Below are 16,925 nucleotides of genomic sequence, written 5' to 3'. Positions count from 1 at the left end.
GACACACAGTAATTAAAAGTATCAGACTGGTGGAACTAACTTTCTTGGATGTTTAACAGACACACTTTGAGGGCTATAATAATTTGGTCAGAGGGACATAAAGGACAGTTTTTGTTCCTTGCCCTCCTAGGTCGACTAGTTCCAGGGGACTATGAGCATCTCTCAAAATGTCCTGTAATTGTGGTGGGTCACCTGTCCTCTTGATCAAGGAGGCCAAGGAGACCCCACCAGATGGACTTGAACCAGTGTCCAGTCCACAAAGAGGAGGGTCAACACAGAGGAATCATTTCCTCCATGCTTCCAAGCGAAGCCAACCATGGTCAAGCAGGACCTTTGACTTATGTCCACATAGGCGGAACTGGTAAAACAAAGGAGCCAGGGGCTCCTCCCAAGACCATGTGATCCCTGAGGAACAGATCCTCAAACGACCTTAAGAGTAAAAATAAATTGGTTTATCTGGGCCAACTGTATGGCCTTAAATACCCAAAAGGAAACTATAACCAAAGATTAAAGGGGCCAATATAATTTCTTAAGAGTCCATATGTATAGCTAAAGGCTACACAACAAGCAACAATGCCAGATAGGTGATACCTTCTTTTGAGTTGTTGACCAGGGTCCATGTGACTCCCAGAGAGTAACCCAGCATAGAACTGGGAAAATGAACAGCAGACCCCAATCTTATCTAAAGGACTATTGATAACTGATTACTGCTAGATGAGGAACAGCTGACCCTCCTAAAACAAAGACCTTTAGATAGGCTGACTAGATTCACCAGAAGGGCAAGTAGTGGGGAAGTGCTAGGGGTGCCGACAACACGGCAGACAGTAGCAGGGATATCAGAGTATATGACAGCTTATAGCTTTTGAATTCTGCTGCACAACTGTGTTAGGACAAACCTCTCAGTCCTGACATTTAACCTGGGCCTTTGTTACTCCTGACTCAAAGAATAAAATCCTATGTCTTAGTACTTGAGAAGTGCCTTGATCATGAATTCCAGACCCCTCATTTTAGAGAAAAGGAAGCATGGAAATTTATGTCATGCTAATTAGTAGAGGTGATAAACATTAACATTGAAATCTACCCAATGACTTTATAGACATAAAAAGGAGCCAAGGATCCAAGTGCAACTGATTATGACTAGTAATAATCAGATACATAGAGATTAGAGATGCATGTGCCAACATCTCAGTGTTAGTAGCAAAAACAATGAGTCTTTCTGCAAGGAACAATATATTCTAAAATGAAATGTAGATCTTTTTTAAAGGTTAAAAAACTCATTCAATTCTATGTCTTATAGGGCTTTTACTGAGTTCAATATTGTATAACTGTATTAACTCAGCTGTGAACCTAGGAATTTGCATCCACTTGTGAAAGAGATGTACTCTTGCTCTGGAGTGTGTTACTGAATATGTGAAAGTTGTAGTGAAATGTTTCTTCTAATCATGTAGTTATTAAAAATTTAAAAAATAATGATTAAAAATATTAGTTGATATGAAAAACATTACCATTGAAATCTATCTGACGATGTTATATCCATGCTCAGATGCCAAGGAGCTCAGAAAGTAACCGACTGTGATGAGTAATAATCAGATATATACAGATTAGAAATGCATATGCAAACATCTTAATGTCAATTGCATTAAAAATGAATTTTTCTGTATGAAACTGTGTATTATAATAATGAAATGGAGACCTTTTTTAAAGGTAAAAACCTCATTTAATTTTGTCTTATAGGGTTTATACTGAGTACAATATTGTATAAATGTAATAATTCAACAGTAAACCTAAAAATTTGCAGCCAATTTTGAAAGAGATGCATCTTAGCTTAGGAAATTGTTATTGAATATGTCAATGCTGTTGTAATGAAATGCTTCATCTAAGTATGTGGTTAATAAAACAAATAATTTTTAAAAAATGATTGGAAAAATACAGTGACAACTTCTTTTAGTAATATAAAATAAAATCATCTTGCTACTTTTGAATAGTATGGGTTTTGCTGTATATATTTTAAAAGGCTATTTATTGGACAGTCTCACCTTTTTCCTTTTGTTCTGGGTCATCTGCTTTTCTATTTGTTTCTGAAAATTAAAGACAAAACAAATTAAGCACTGTGAAAGTCACTATTCAGTATCTCAAAATATATTGCATGAATATAATTTATTAAAAGTACTACCAGTCATACAATTTTCCTAAATCCTGAATTATTCACATATGAAATTCATTTCAAAACATTAAGATTTGGGTTCACGTGCATTACTTTTTCTTAAATATTTTATTATTTTTATTTTATGTGTATGAGTGCATTGCCTGAATGTGTGTAAGTGCACCCATATCATCCAATGCCTGTAGACGTCAGAAGAAGGCATCAGATCCCTTGGGCCTGGAGTTACGGATGACTGTTAGTGGCCATGTGGGTGCTAGGAATCGAACCCAGGTCCTCTGCAAGAGTAGTCAGTACTCTTAACTGCTGAGCCATATCTCCAGCCCCCCACATGAATTATTTTTAAGTAACTGAGCAATGACTAAGTATCAATTATCAGGCTATGTGTCCCTTATATATAAGAGCATTAGTGTGGACAATATCCATCAACTGTAAGTGGCCCTATGTGTGATGGGCATCCAGTTGAAGGTCAAGCTAGGATCATGAGAAACCATAATCAAAGCTTATTCAATACTTTTATTATCTCTTAAGACTGTGACTACTTTTATAATAACTACCTATGCTTTAAGGGGATGTTGCATATCACATGACTTGTGTATTAGCCTCCCTACTCCAAGCACTTAACACATATGCAGATGACCCCTTGGGGACATCTATGCTGGATCCCAGGCATACACCATCGGCTCAATTGCTAAGAAGCTTAAAATGAATACAAGAGCTCCATACTAAGTGTCTTCCAGAAATGGGGCTGCAGAGTACAGTGAAACGCATGAGGACCGTGGACTAACATCCAATGAACATCCACCTCTGACATGGACAACAGGAAGTGAACGACATGCACTGGAACCTCTCTTCTGCACATATAACACTGGGTTTATTTGTTTAATGAAAAAGAATCCAACTAATTCCCAAGATAGACCAGTTGATTATAGTTACAGCAGGCACTTTTCTTCAGTTGAGGCTGGACTCATTTGTATGGATATATGTTGGTCTGGAATGAGGCAAAGCTTGGGAGATAGATACAAAGGTTTACTCTCTCCTCTCCCCATGGGATAATACAGGTATAATTATATGGGAGGGTAATTAGATATGGGAGGGTATAGGTGTAATTAGCAATGTGGTCCAGAGTACAGTTGTATATATCAGTTTATTTGTGAGCTCTGTGTGTCTAACATTCATGCACAAAAGACGTTTCTAGTAGGGAAGGTGAAAAGTAAATGAAGCAGGCTTTGATGCAGGAAAGGGCTTTATGGTCAATGACATGCTTTTGCTCCTTTGAGACCTGAGACAAGAGGAAGTAAAGGGAGCAAACTTTGAAATGTAGGGTGTCAGGCTCAGTACACATGGCTCAGATACTCCTGTCTCCTGCACCATGGAATGTCTCTGCGTGCAAAGGAAGAAGTTAAGGCTGAGCAATTGTAGAGTTTCCAGAGCTATGGAGGCCAGCTGTTTATATGACCCCACGGCATTACGTTCTGCCCACTGTACCACTTTGACCTTCTGTGAAAGAGATGAAGGGATAGAAAAGTACAAGTCCTCACTTTCACTAAAAGCACCTTTTTATAAAGCTGTTCACTGTATATAACTCCTATGAAATTCTCCGAAAAGGATAGTGTACATGGAGAGGAGAGGTACAATGATGAGGTCTACCAGATCTTTTTTTTTTTTTTTTTTTTTTTTTTTTTGAGGCAGGGTTTCCCTATAGCTCCAGCTGTCCTGGAACTCACTATGTAGACAGGCTGGCCTTGAACTCACAGAGATCTGCCTGCCTCTGCCTCCCGAGTGCTGGGACTACAGGCATGCGCCACCACAGATCTTTACTGAACATTCTAGAACTTTGAATTTTATTAATTTTTCACTTCCTCAAAATTAGGTAGCTGCAAAAAATTCACTCTACGTATCTTTTTATAGTGTGTGAGGAGGTAGGTCTTGTGTATTCATCATGTATGTGCAAATGTTTAAATGCATATGGGTGAGTACATGCACATAGAACCAAAGGTCAGGATTGGGTGCCTTCTTGAGTCTCTCTCCACCTTATTTTCTGAGGCAGGGACCTTTCATTGATTCTAGAGCATAGTAATACATTGATTCACATAGACTGGCTGGCCAGTGAGATCTAGGAACCCGCCTAACTGTAGTGTTATAGTCGTAGACCCACATAGTGCTGTCTGGCTTTTATCTGGATGCTGGGGATTCAAACTCAGGTCCTCAGGTTTGCACAGCCAAGTATGTCTCTGTTAGCCCCAACTCAGTACACATTAACTGGGCATAATGTCTGCCTGGTACTCCCAAGATATCAGATACAAGGAAGAAAATCATCAAAAATGTCTGTCTCCAAGGAGCTCTCTACTTCATAGTATCAATAGTACCTATAAGAAGTCCACAGCCTCTCATCGTACAGTCATCACACTGGGTTACGGTAACTTGAAAAGTCACACACAGGGAAGACTAGACAGATCAGGTGGGTGCTAGTTATGAAGGGAATCCACAGATCTTCCCACCCATGGGGGAAGAATAAGGAGTGGTTCGATTTGTTCAGATTCCAAATGCAAGTAGAAGGTGCTGATCCCATGGTCAAGGGCCCTGGGCCATGTCAGGTCTCCTTAAGTCCCTTGAATCTAGATTCCCCAAGTACGGCTGGACATGTTTTCAGAAACTGAGGATGCCATGTTCTCTTCCCTAGGGTGTCTAGGGTGAGATGATGGGATAGACTGAAGAAGGCCTGCCACAGACCAGATCAGGCTTTGAGGCAAAAGCCCTCTGCTGCTCTCATTCACGTTCCCTTATGTCCCTTCAGCACTTCAACAAGCTGAGTTCTGAGACTCCTGTTGCTTATTCAGAGTAGGCATTTCAACTCCCTTTGTTTTAGTGGCTAAGGAGTTTCCTATGAAATTCTGCTCACCTCAGCCTTCTGCTGCCAATGATCCTCTATTCCTGTGCTTCTCTGGGGACCTAATATGGACCTTCCTATGCCAAAGAAGAAAATGACTTTCTGAGCACTTACTGTATGCTAGGTACAATTCTAAGCACATTCTACAAACTAACCTATCTAAGCTTCTCATCAGCAAAAGGAGGTAGCTATAATTTATATGTAAGGAAACTGAGGCATAAACTAGTTAAGGAATCCTTTCCAGGGTGAAGAATAAAGAAGGATTTCAGATCCCAACATGACCTACTTTAATCAAACTATAATGAGTAATCCCGTAAGGGAGCCAAATGTAAAACTGCCAAATACAACCTTGCCACTTACAGTGTTTAAATATGCACATCCAAAAGAGGTGTCATACCTTCTTCATCTGTCCTGATGATACTCGTTTTCTCTTTCACATTATTTTATCAGCATGAAATTTTTAAATGAATAGAATCTTCTTTATAAGCTGTCATGCAACCACTGGCAAGAATCATTTCTGGACTGAGCGATACAGTGTATCCTGCCAGGTTCCAGCTACTGTGCTAATAATGTGTCTGCTGATCAGTTCCGTTGCACCCAGATACCAAAAGCTAACTTGCACCCAGGCCCACTTGCCCATTAAAGTGCCTCATCCCAGGCAGAGGCACTTGTTCATTCCAAAACCCAGGACTGGGTCATCTTCCTCCTGAGCTCCCACACTGCCCACTTGTCAGGTCCCACCTTTCATGATGTCTTCTGTATCTAACTAGCATTCCCGCCCTCCGCTCAGGCATTAGTGCAGCACCATCACCTGTTCCTCAGCACTCCCCTACCCTATCTGGTCTGTTCCATGGCTCCCTCCTGCAGAATTCACTTTCCACCTGCTGCCTGCATAGAAATCCTGGAACACTAAAGTGCAGGCACAGGCTGGCAGGCATTTCTAGTTCTCTGGCTTTATTCATTGATTTGCAAGCAGGGATGTTGCCCAGTTGCCGAGAAGCTCAGCTCCCTAAACAAGTGATGTCCGAGCAGAGAAGGTATGACAAGTAAGGAATGACAGATCAGGGAATGAAGATTGAAAATGGAAAAGAAGAACGAACTTCTCATACTTTCCCACCATGTGTTCACTCATGAAGTTAGTATCTTCTCAGTCCAGTGGTCAGAGAAAATATGAAAGGGAGGAGTCTCACCAGGAAGCAAACCTTCCCAGTGTAAGGCAGAAACCTACCCAGGATGGGTGCAAGGCACCCCACCCCATCTGCTCATATAACACAAATGGCCATGTTAAAACAAATTAGCATCACTTCGTAGAAATAGGATCAGAAGCAGAGTGTTTGGTGCACCTATGTAGTACCAGCTACTTGGGAGCCTAGGGCAGGCAGATTACAAGTTCAAGGCCAGCCTGGGCTACACAGGAAGTTCAGGGCCACTGAGACCTTGTCTCAAAAGTTTAAAAAAAAAAAAAGGGGGACTGGAGATATTTATAGGTTAAGAAAAGGGTTGTGGGTATGCATTTCTTTGTGATTTTAGTCACTAAATTTGCTATAAAAAATAAGCCAATTGGCCAGGAGTGGTGGCGCATGCCTTGGAATCCCAGCACTTGGGAGGCAGAGGCAGGCGGATCTTTGTGAGTTCAAGGCCAGCCTGGTCTACATAGTGAGTTTCAGGACAGCTGGGGCTACAAGGAGAACCTGTCTCAAAAAAAACAAAAAAAAAAAAAAAAAAAAAAAAAAAAAACAAACAACAACGACAAAAAAACACAATTTTGTCACAACAAAATTTTACAATACTTCAAAATAATTGCAATAGAGAATTCGTCAGCATTTTATTGACTTCAAATAACAATGAACAGAAGATACTTTATTTTCAGAAAATCCATTGATGTTGCTCAACATAACATGTATTTATAAAGACAAAGTCAGTTTATTCAAATATTTGAATTTAAAAGTATTTGAAGTTGGCCACAGCATAATAAACCTTCATCATCCAGAATTCTGGAGATAGTTATATTCAGAAGGTCACTGAACTGATTTTAGTCATTTATCAGTTCTACGTTACTCCTAAGTTTCCCTAAAAAAATATGACTTTATAAAAAGTAGTGTTCTATGATTCACAATATGAAGAGCTTTATTATTATTTGAGTTTCAATTCTATACCATTCATATCACAGCTTTTAAAAATTATTGCTTTTTATTGACTTACTTCAGGTTTCCCTGCACACTGGGTCAGTATGCAGTAATCAGTACACTGTAACTACAATCTACAGTGGCAAAACACTCGGGTCTGACCCTAGAGGCAGAAAAAAAAAATCCTTTATCTTAAAACAGTATTAACATAATCAAGAGCTACCCCCAGCCACAAATGAATCAACTTAATGGCTTTTTTAATGGTTGTGACTCCACAACCATGTTTCAGCTAGCTGCCTTCTTTTCTAACAAAGCATTATTTTTATCACAGTCGCTATTCCTGAGCCCCAAACAAACCACATTAAAATAGAAGAAAATTGTCAGTGAATAAAGAGGTTTTTCCCTCAGACACAGAAAGCAGGCATCAGGCTGGGAAACGGCTTCTCATACATCCTGAATCTCTTCAATAAAAGGTATCCCAGACTCCACCGGGTAAGAGCCCTGGGCAGGCTAAGTGCTACAAGGGCGTTACTAATGTAGACCTAGGCAGGGCAGCTATGCACTCATACTTTATATAGGGTTTCTGAAATTTAAATAAATACTGAATGGACTACAATTGCGTTATGATCAATCTAATGCACTAAAGGGTTTGGGCATGAGATATTTTGCATGCCACTGTTAACCTTTGCTCCCCACAAGGAATTTTAATTCTCCCTCATTTTGAAAAGCATATTAGTGATCATTTGCAACTTGCATCAAAACAGTAAATTTTCTAATAAACCAGTTAAAAACTACAAAAAAAATTTCAAATTCAGTGTTGTAACCTGAATACTTGAAAATAACATAGACAATCTTAATAGGAATATCAGTGCAGGTATGTATAACTTAAACCTTCACAGCTCATCAGGAGCTCTATTACAGGCTTCCAGAGTGCTGATGTAAGGTGGGCTCATAATGGCTTTTAAATCCTGTTTAGCATGGCAATGACACAAGTCAGTCCAACATAATTACTGCTAATTATTAATAACACATTAAAACCCTGTCATAACAATTGTCGCTATATCATCAATATAATTATCTTTTCACTGAAAACTCATATAAATGTAAAAAAACTAAAGCTGTGCCATACACACACACATTAAAAAAAAAACACAACCCCCCTCCAAATAAACAGAAAAAGAAACCCAACAGATCTGCAGATGATATCAAATTAAGAACATGCAGGAATGTAAAGATACACGTTATTTTTGTTTCTAAGAAAATACAAAAAGAATAGACTAAAATGCCAGTGGGACTGTAATTCACTCAAAACATCTTTAGCGTTCACTCCCAAAGATCTTGATCTGCCAGTAACTACGTCACAAGATCTATCACAGCCATCTTTTGAAGCGTATGGTTAGTCTGGTCCTCCTGTGGTAGTGGGGGCAGTCTTTTTGAAGCTTTAAGTATCTGTAAAAATAAGGGGAAATCTAAATTAAAGGACCAACCAGACACAGACTGTGAAACTGCTTCATTTTGATGCTACTTTTAAAAAGACCCACCAGCTGAAGTAAATGTAATTTTGTTTGTTTCTTTGTTTGCAAAGATAATGTAATAACAGAATAATTAACTAGCATTCCGGAGAAGGCCCTGGCATTATGTGGCAAAGCTGCAAATAGAACCTGAGGTTTTTGAGAGCATTTGACAGTTTAGAACCAAAGGGAAGAATCTCACATTTCGGAGAAACACCTGAAGTAAAAATTCTTTCTCTCACCTACATTTTCAGTGTATTTTAAAGAAATAAACAGAAATCTGGTGTAGCATTTGAAAAATAAATATATAAAGGATTTTCAAAGGTATTGTATACTGCATTTAAAACATACTGAGTAATCTTACTTTAAGACTTAATAAGTATAGAGTATTTTAAAAGAAGCAAAATCCATTCTTATCTAACTTTACACATATTTTCACTCCACATTTTAGTGTGAGATTTATGGATTTATGCTACAGTACTGGAACCAAAAAGGAGTGGTTACTCCTAACAGCCCAGGAAATGATGATACAATTCTAAAGCTAGATTACTGCTGTGGCTTGAATGTATTTTCCATAAATTCCTATTTTAGAAATGTAATCAAGTCATATACATTGTATATGGAGGTAGGACCCGTGAAGTGTTTTTAGGAATAGGAATCCTGGATGGCATTAATGGCTTTTTGAATAGAAGAATGGCCAGAGCTAGCAGGCTCACCCTGCCTCATACCCTCCGCCATGACATGATGTAGTGAGGAGCAGTCAACAGATGCCAAACAGATGCTGGTGCCATTCTCGTGGACATTCCACAGAAATGTAAGCTAAACATCTATTCTTTCTAAATTAGTCTAAGATAATTTACGACTATGCTATTGCTTGTTTCCTTCCTTCCCTATCAATCTATCTCAGTAGCTATCATCTATCTATCTATCTATCTATCTATCTATCTATCTATCTATCTATCTATCTATCATCTATCTAGTCTGTCTGTGTATCTAGTATCTCTATGTGTAGACAAAAGTATTATATAAGCAAGAATCATTACTGCTGTAGAACGACTAGAAATTTTATGTATGCCTTTATATGCCTAACAAAAATGGATGTTTATATCCACCAAAAGGTGGTACAAGAATATAGGAACTTCTTTCACAGTAGCCAGAAAAACTAGAAATAATTACTATATCCATCAACAAGAGAATAAAACATTACAGTATGTTTATAAAGAACAGCAAAAACTAAGTCCCAATACTGTACTTAACAAGGTAAATGAAGCACACAGATGTTGTTGAGCAATAGAAAGCAATCATAAAAATGTGTGTGTGTGTGTGTGTGTGTGTCTATGTGTACTGTGTGTTTTGGCTCTAGCTACATTAAATTCAGAAGCAAACCAGAACAAAACCAGTCTAAAGGCCGAGGGTCACAACAGTGGCTATAGGGGTTACTGAGAAAAGGGGGATGGAGAGACTTTTGGGATGCCAAATGTTTTCTATAGCATGGTCTGAGTATTTATAAGCATATGTACATGTATAAAAATTCAACATTTAAGTACTTCTCAGTATGTAAATAATACCTCAGTTGAAAAAGTTTTTAAAAACATGAATTTGATGTAGGCTGTATCCTAGAATTTAATAATAGCTAGACTTCCAGAAAATGACTACATAAAAAATATCTTGAAACAATGGGAAGTTGTTTAAAATATAATAGTAAGTGCTCAGGCTGCATTACTTGAATTTCATTAATATATGTTATATAATGTATATTATGTTATTGTTGAATTATTTCTACGTCCAGTTACCAGAAACTTGATGCCTTCCCTTCCATTCATTCTCCCAAGGTCAAGCTCCATCATTTCTGGTTGAGATGAACTCAGTTTTCCCTTATTCATCTCACCTCCTCAATGGACTAGTCTTTTCACATCTGGATCTGATCTTATGACTTCTCTACTTGGAATCTTCCAGTGGCTTTGTTATTTGGGGGCCCTGATCTAATTTTCAAACACTGTATAGAAGTCATGGTGAAATGCCTGCCTACTTTCCCAACATGTTTTGTGATATCCTCGGTGACACACCATCTTAATCTTTGTCAGTTAGCACCTACCCCTTACCTGCCAGTGCCCACAACTTCTACACAATGACCTATAGGAGGTCGACCCTCTCTCTGTATGAGCCTTTGGAGGTCTGGTGGGTCACCCTCTTGAGAGTCGCCCTGCACACCACTCTGTGGTGTGAGTACCATCAAGTTTGTTTTACCACACTGTACTCTCACTGGATTCTGAACCATGCCAGGACAGGACAGCTATCATTGATCACATTGGACAGTACAAAGCCTGCATCAGAGTAGTTACTCAATAGATGGTTTCTAAATGAATGATTAACAACAATAAGGATAGAAAGCACCTATTAAACATCAGCCACGATGACAATAAAACTACCCTCCACTGCTGCCTCAGAGATCTAGGGCTTTCAGTGTTCAAGGCACTAGGTGAGAGGAAGGCCTTAGTGCGAGTTCTGGATGGATGTAATGGAGTGAAACTGTGACCACTGCTAGAAAACTCCACAGTGGGCTGAGCGAAGAGTGAGAGCTCCAATTTCAGAGAGCCAGGAACACAGGAATCCCTTGGAACGATGATGCTCACATGCCTCCAGTCTGAGTAAAATGACTCTCGAAAGGTAAAACGAGTTCTTTTCTGGTATATTAAGACAGAAAATTAATGGAGTCACTTAGGTCATAAGGTCTTAAGTATGGTTTGTCAGAAAATGTTACTCTAACTGACTTCACACATGATTCCTTCCTAACTCATTGTTTGAGCTGGGAATATGCTGTGTGCGTATGAGTAAAAATAGGTGCTTAAGGAGAAAAGGGAGAAACAGCAAAGGAGTAAATATTCCAATCAGTTTAAAAGACTTGGTGTTCAAGATGCGTAACTTCTATCATCAGAACGATCATTTCTTAAAGTCAAACTTTCACACCCTAGAAAGCACTGACAAATTTACAAAGGAAGGAGACCAAAGTTAAGCTACTGCACAACTTGCTTTGTACTATCAATCACAAGCAAGACTTCCACAATCCTAGGCCCTAAGTGATTAACAATGCAGACTGAGAAGACGTGAAGGAAGATGATGTATCTAATTTTATCACACTCAGCCAGCTTGCCAAACTCTCAGCTCTTTGACCTTCGCTTTAAAATGTTCTAGAATACACCTGCTAGAGCATAGACTCTGGAGTCACCATGTAGGGACCAATCTCATTTCCGCTTTGTCAGTTTTGGGGCCTGGAAGTTCTCTGCCATGTCACAGCTCAGGATTCTTAGGTGAAAAATGGAGGCAGCAAGCATGCCCAGCTCCTGAAGTACTGGAAATATTAAGCCTAGTCCATATAATGTCTTAGAAAACCACCTACATAATGCTTAATAAATGTTAGCGCTCACCATTTCCTACTCTGTGACATTATTGCTACAATGGCAATAATGCCCTAAGGGATTAATACCAAGAAATATATTATTATGAACTTTAGTAAGAAATAGTAAGACATAACCTATTCTTGATGTGATCAAGAAAATCAAAGATCTATTCTACAGAAGCCTTCAGGCTAGTTTTCTAGAGAATGGATCTAGTGAGAAGACAGGCCCAGCAGTTCCAGCTATTAGACACAAAATTAAACATTTGCAGAAGCACTCAAGTGTTTGGGCAAAAACATCATTAATATAGGTTGATAAGTATTATTTCTCTGACAATTACATAATTAAAAACTATAATATGAAGTAATGCAATGATCAAGATACAGGAAATAAAGACCTCACATGCAACTGTTAAAAGGAACTGCTGTCTCATTCCCTGCTGATGGGATTGCAAATTCATGCAACTCCTATGCAAAGCAGTGTGGAGAACTTTTAAAAAACTAAAAATGGCTGGGCGTGGTGGCTCACGCCTTTAATCCCAGCACTCAGAGGCAGAGGCAGGCAGATCTCTGTGAGTTCAAGGCCAGCCTGGTCTACATAGTGAGTTCCAGGACAGCTGGGGCTACAGGGAGACCCTGTCTCAAAAAGACCAAAACAAAAAACAAAAAAAAACCAAAACAAACAAACAGAAAAACTAACTAAAAGTGAACCGACCATATGACCTGGTTATATCACTCCTTGGCATATACCCAAAGGAATCATCCCACTGCAGAGATACTTACACAGCCATGTTTGTCACTGATCTTTTCACAACAGCAACCTAAGTGTCCCTCAACTGATGAGTGGATAATAAAAATGGTACATTAACACAATGGAGTTCTACTCAGCAGTAAAGAAAGACAAAGTCAATGAAATTTGCAGGTAAATAGATAGAACTAGAAACTGTTATACTAAGTAAAGTAACACAGACTCAGAAAAACAAATGACATATGTTCTCCATCATTTGTGGATCCTAGCACCAAATCCTAACATATGAGTATATATTCTGATGTAACTGCAGGAACCAGGAAAACAGTAAGGCACCAGGGAGATAAAGGGAAAGAAGAACCCAAGAGAGAAGAGCAGTAGGAGACAGGTGTTACTAAGGGGTAAATGGATAAAGGAAGGGTATTTAAATGGGAAAGGGAGGGATATCCAGTGAACTATGGGGATAATGGGAAAGAAGGCACTCAAGAGAGGGAGGACCAGAGGACACAGGTATTATCAAGGGAGAAATTGGGAAAAATGGTAATACTTTAAGTGGGGAGGATATAGAGGGAGAATTAGACAGGGAGAGAGAGAGGAGAGATAAATAATGCCTAGCTAGTGCAAAAAACTAGAGGGAATCCTATTAGCCCAAAATCCTACTGAAAAATTACACATATAATATCTCTACATGAGACCATGTGTATAGTTGAAGGCTACATAACAAGAAACAGTGCCAGACAGGAGTAACCTCCATTTGAGCTGCTGGCCAGGGTGGTCCAAGAGACTCCAAAAATTACAAAGGCTATTGCCTCCCTGAACGTGAAGGTAAGACCCTGTTGCTGAAGGCAGGACATACTTTGGACACAGGGTTTGGAGCAAGGGAGCTGGAACTGACCTGGAAGCTCCTCCCTGAAGGCTAGCGCTCATAGCTTTGGAGAACATTACGCAAGTTGCTAAGGGAGAACCTCAACTGATGGTCTAACTCTGGTTTTAAGACCTAATAACCACAATAATGACTGGCACAGCAAATGATATTGGTGCAGTAGTGGCACTTTATCTTTGGGGTAATCAGCAGCTACCTAATTGGACTTAAAGTCCACTCAATGGGAGGAAACTCATCTATGGTACTGTACACACAGACAAATACACATGGCTGGAGAGGTCATAGATCTTAGAGAAAACCCCAAGGCTGTCACATCCCTAGGCATATGTAATTTCTTACTATGTGAAAAGTATGGAACCTTTTATTTACAAACAAGTATACCAGTCACCATTCATCAAAGAAGCTTCTTATGCAACAGGTGGAGATTATTACAGAGTTTCACAACTAGTCATACACAGAGATTGCAAATTATGCAAGCCTAAGTGGCACATATACAATGTCACCTCTACACCTAAGGTTCATGGAACATAGAACAAGGCATAAAGAGAACACTAATGTATCTCTCAACTCTCATCAATGAAGCTCCGCCATGCACCCGAGGGCCAGAACACAAAAGGTCACAAATGGCCAAAGCATAGAGAATAAGAGTCTGCAGAGTGTGGGTCCTTGGACAAGACTCCTATATTAAATCCACCCACCCAGGGCTCAGGGACCATTGAGGAAGAGGGGGGAGAAAGATTGTAAGAGCCAGGGAGGAGGTGCATGACCATATGAAAATAGAAACCAATAGGCTCCAGGGACTTTGCTCATATGAACCTACAGCAATGGTGTCAGCATGCACAAGATCCATGCAAACTCAAGCAGACAAAACCCCAGCACAGAACTGGGGAAACTGGCAGCAGGCCCCAATCTTAGTTGAAAAACCATTGGCAGCTGATTATTGCTGGGTGAGGAAGAGCTGATCTTCTTAAAGGAGGGACTCTAGATAGGTTGACTAGACCTCAGTGGATGAACTTGCACTGAGGGATGTCTGGGGACACTAACTTGACTCAATAGGCCTTAATGCAAATGACAAAATGCATGAATCCCAGTGGTGGGAAGGAGCTATGGGCGGGGACCAGTGGGGAAGGGGGTATAAAGATGATTAACATGTTCTGTATGAAATACACAAAAATTCAATTAAAAAATTAAAAAAAAAAAGACAAAGGAACTATTGCTGCCAGGTGTCCCAGCACTTGGGAGGCAGAGACAGGTGGATCTCTGTGAAGTCAAGGCCAGCCTACTCTACATAGTGAGATCTTGTCAAAAACAGGAAGGAGGGGGAGTCAGGGGGGTAGGGAGGATGGAGCAAGGGAGGAAGAGACGCAGGAAAACAGAACTACTGCTGACTCCGGGTCTCACATTTTTTCAACAAAGTCAAATGACAACGATGAAGCCTTTACAAACCAAGCTACAAGGTGCAAATCTTGGTCATTCTTTAGAGTACCAGCTTCTCTTGCTCTACCTCACAGATTGAGCTAATTCATCACTGAACAGTAATAGCCACAGCCACCATTTACTGAGATTTCATGATGTGTCAGGAACTCTGCACATTAATCAAGTATTCAATTTTATGAGCTTTTCATTGTGGTTGTTAAGTATTTCCCTTCCAAGGTATCTTACTCCACCTCCCTGGTATCCACTTGATATTTTATATTTATGCTCCAAGGACATTTAGAGTGTCAGTTTATAAGACATTGAAATAAAAACAGAGAAATTTATAGTCTCATAAACTTTCACTGTAGTTAGGTCAATAATAAAAAATGTGACTTGCAACTAGTAAAATATTAATGTTGTTGAAATTCATTATTCCTAAGAATATTTATAACAGAATTTTCATTAAAAGAATATAGTAATCAAAATGCTAATTCTATAGCCTGCTCTGCCTGTCAGTGTTAAACAGCATTCAATGAAAAGCAGAAAACCAATGAAGGTTTCAACTTTGCTTGCCCTGTCCTTTTCTAAATAACAAACTGTTTTCTAAGTAACAAAACACACACTGCTCCTTAGTCACTGTGGAAATTTCTCCATGGATTTCTTTTCCCATTTATATTGTAACAGCAATTAGTCAGGTCTGTTGATTAAATATTTGTTTCTACATATTAATATGAATGCACATGGTAAGAAAACATCAAAACAATTCATCCATTAAATAAGCAAAGAAACCCTGAAGAACAGCTAAAAATTACTATTTGATTCTTTTATTATTATTATGTTGAAATTCAGCATTCAACCAAATATGGCAGGTGCAATAATTTCCACCAAAATCAGTAAGAGTAATCCACACCACTGCCATAAGATTCATATTACACACAACCTGAAATGGAGTCAAAACTAAATCAAGACATGACACAAAAAGAAGAACAATACATCTCAGTGTCAGCAGCAAAACAATGAGTCTTTCTGCAAGGAACAATATATCCTAAAATGAAATGGAGATCTTTTTTAAAGGTTAAAAACTCATTCAATTTTATGTCTTACAGGGCTTATATGAGTTCAATATCCTATAACTGTATTAATTAACTGTGAACCTAGAAACTTACAGCCACTTGTGAAAGAGATGGACTCTTGCTCTGGAGTGTGTTACTGAATATGTTAATGCTGTAATGAAATGCTTCTTATAATCATGTAGTTATTAAAAATTAAAAAAATAATGATTAAAAAAAACAGAAGTGAGAAATGTGCCTAAAGAATATGTGGAGTAAGAAGATCTAGAAGATTCCTTCCTACTGTGTACACTGATTTCTCATCATAGGTGTAGTCTGCGTTCTCTCTGAAATGCAGCTGGAAGCACTGGCCTTAGCTAGAAGGCTCTTCCCATTTTCTGAATTCACTGTTGTCAACAGAGGACCGTGAGGACACAAGAGGACACGGGGGAATGCAGGGAAATGAGGTTCATGTAGTGGGCTGAAGGAAAGACCAGGGAGTACTGATCAGCCCTCAGCAGGCTGCACTGCCCACAGGGATTACGATGCTTCAAGAAGTTTATAAAAACCAAGGAAGACAGTGTCACCACACACACGCACTACCTGACTTTCATCCTGAAGCAGCTGATTCTATATCCAGTACCACATCAAATACCCTGACACTCAAAACAGAAAAAATAAAATAAAATCTTAACTTCTGTTCCTGCCACCATTGGCCGTGGCAAGCTCCATGGAGCCTTGCTGGAC

At 39.2% G+C, this 16,925-nt stretch overlaps 1 protein-coding gene across 5 annotated transcripts in view; it reads right to left on the bottom strand.

Annotated features, from left to right (window-relative positions):
- Positions 1–16,925, bottom strand: part of Asph (aspartate beta-hydroxylase) — a 251,777-nt gene that overhangs the window by 137,732 nt on the left and 97,120 nt on the right. For all 5 annotated transcript variants that reach the window (XM_029565628.1, XM_029565630.1, XM_029565627.1 and 2 more), the window contains one exon: positions 2,037–2,078. In XM_029565628.1, coding sequence (XP_029421488.1) covers positions 2,037–2,078 — 42 coding nt within the window. The remainder of the gene's footprint in view (positions 1–2,036; positions 2,079–16,925) is intronic.

Source organism: Nannospalax galili, unplaced genomic scaffold (genome assembly GCF_000622305.1).
Source record: "Nannospalax galili isolate Female #2095 unplaced genomic scaffold, S.galili_v1.0 scaffold397, whole genome shotgun sequence".
Lineage (NCBI taxonomy): Eukaryota > Metazoa > Chordata > Mammalia > Rodentia > Spalacidae > Nannospalax > Nannospalax galili.
This window is presented reverse-complemented; position numbering and strand designations above follow the sequence as displayed.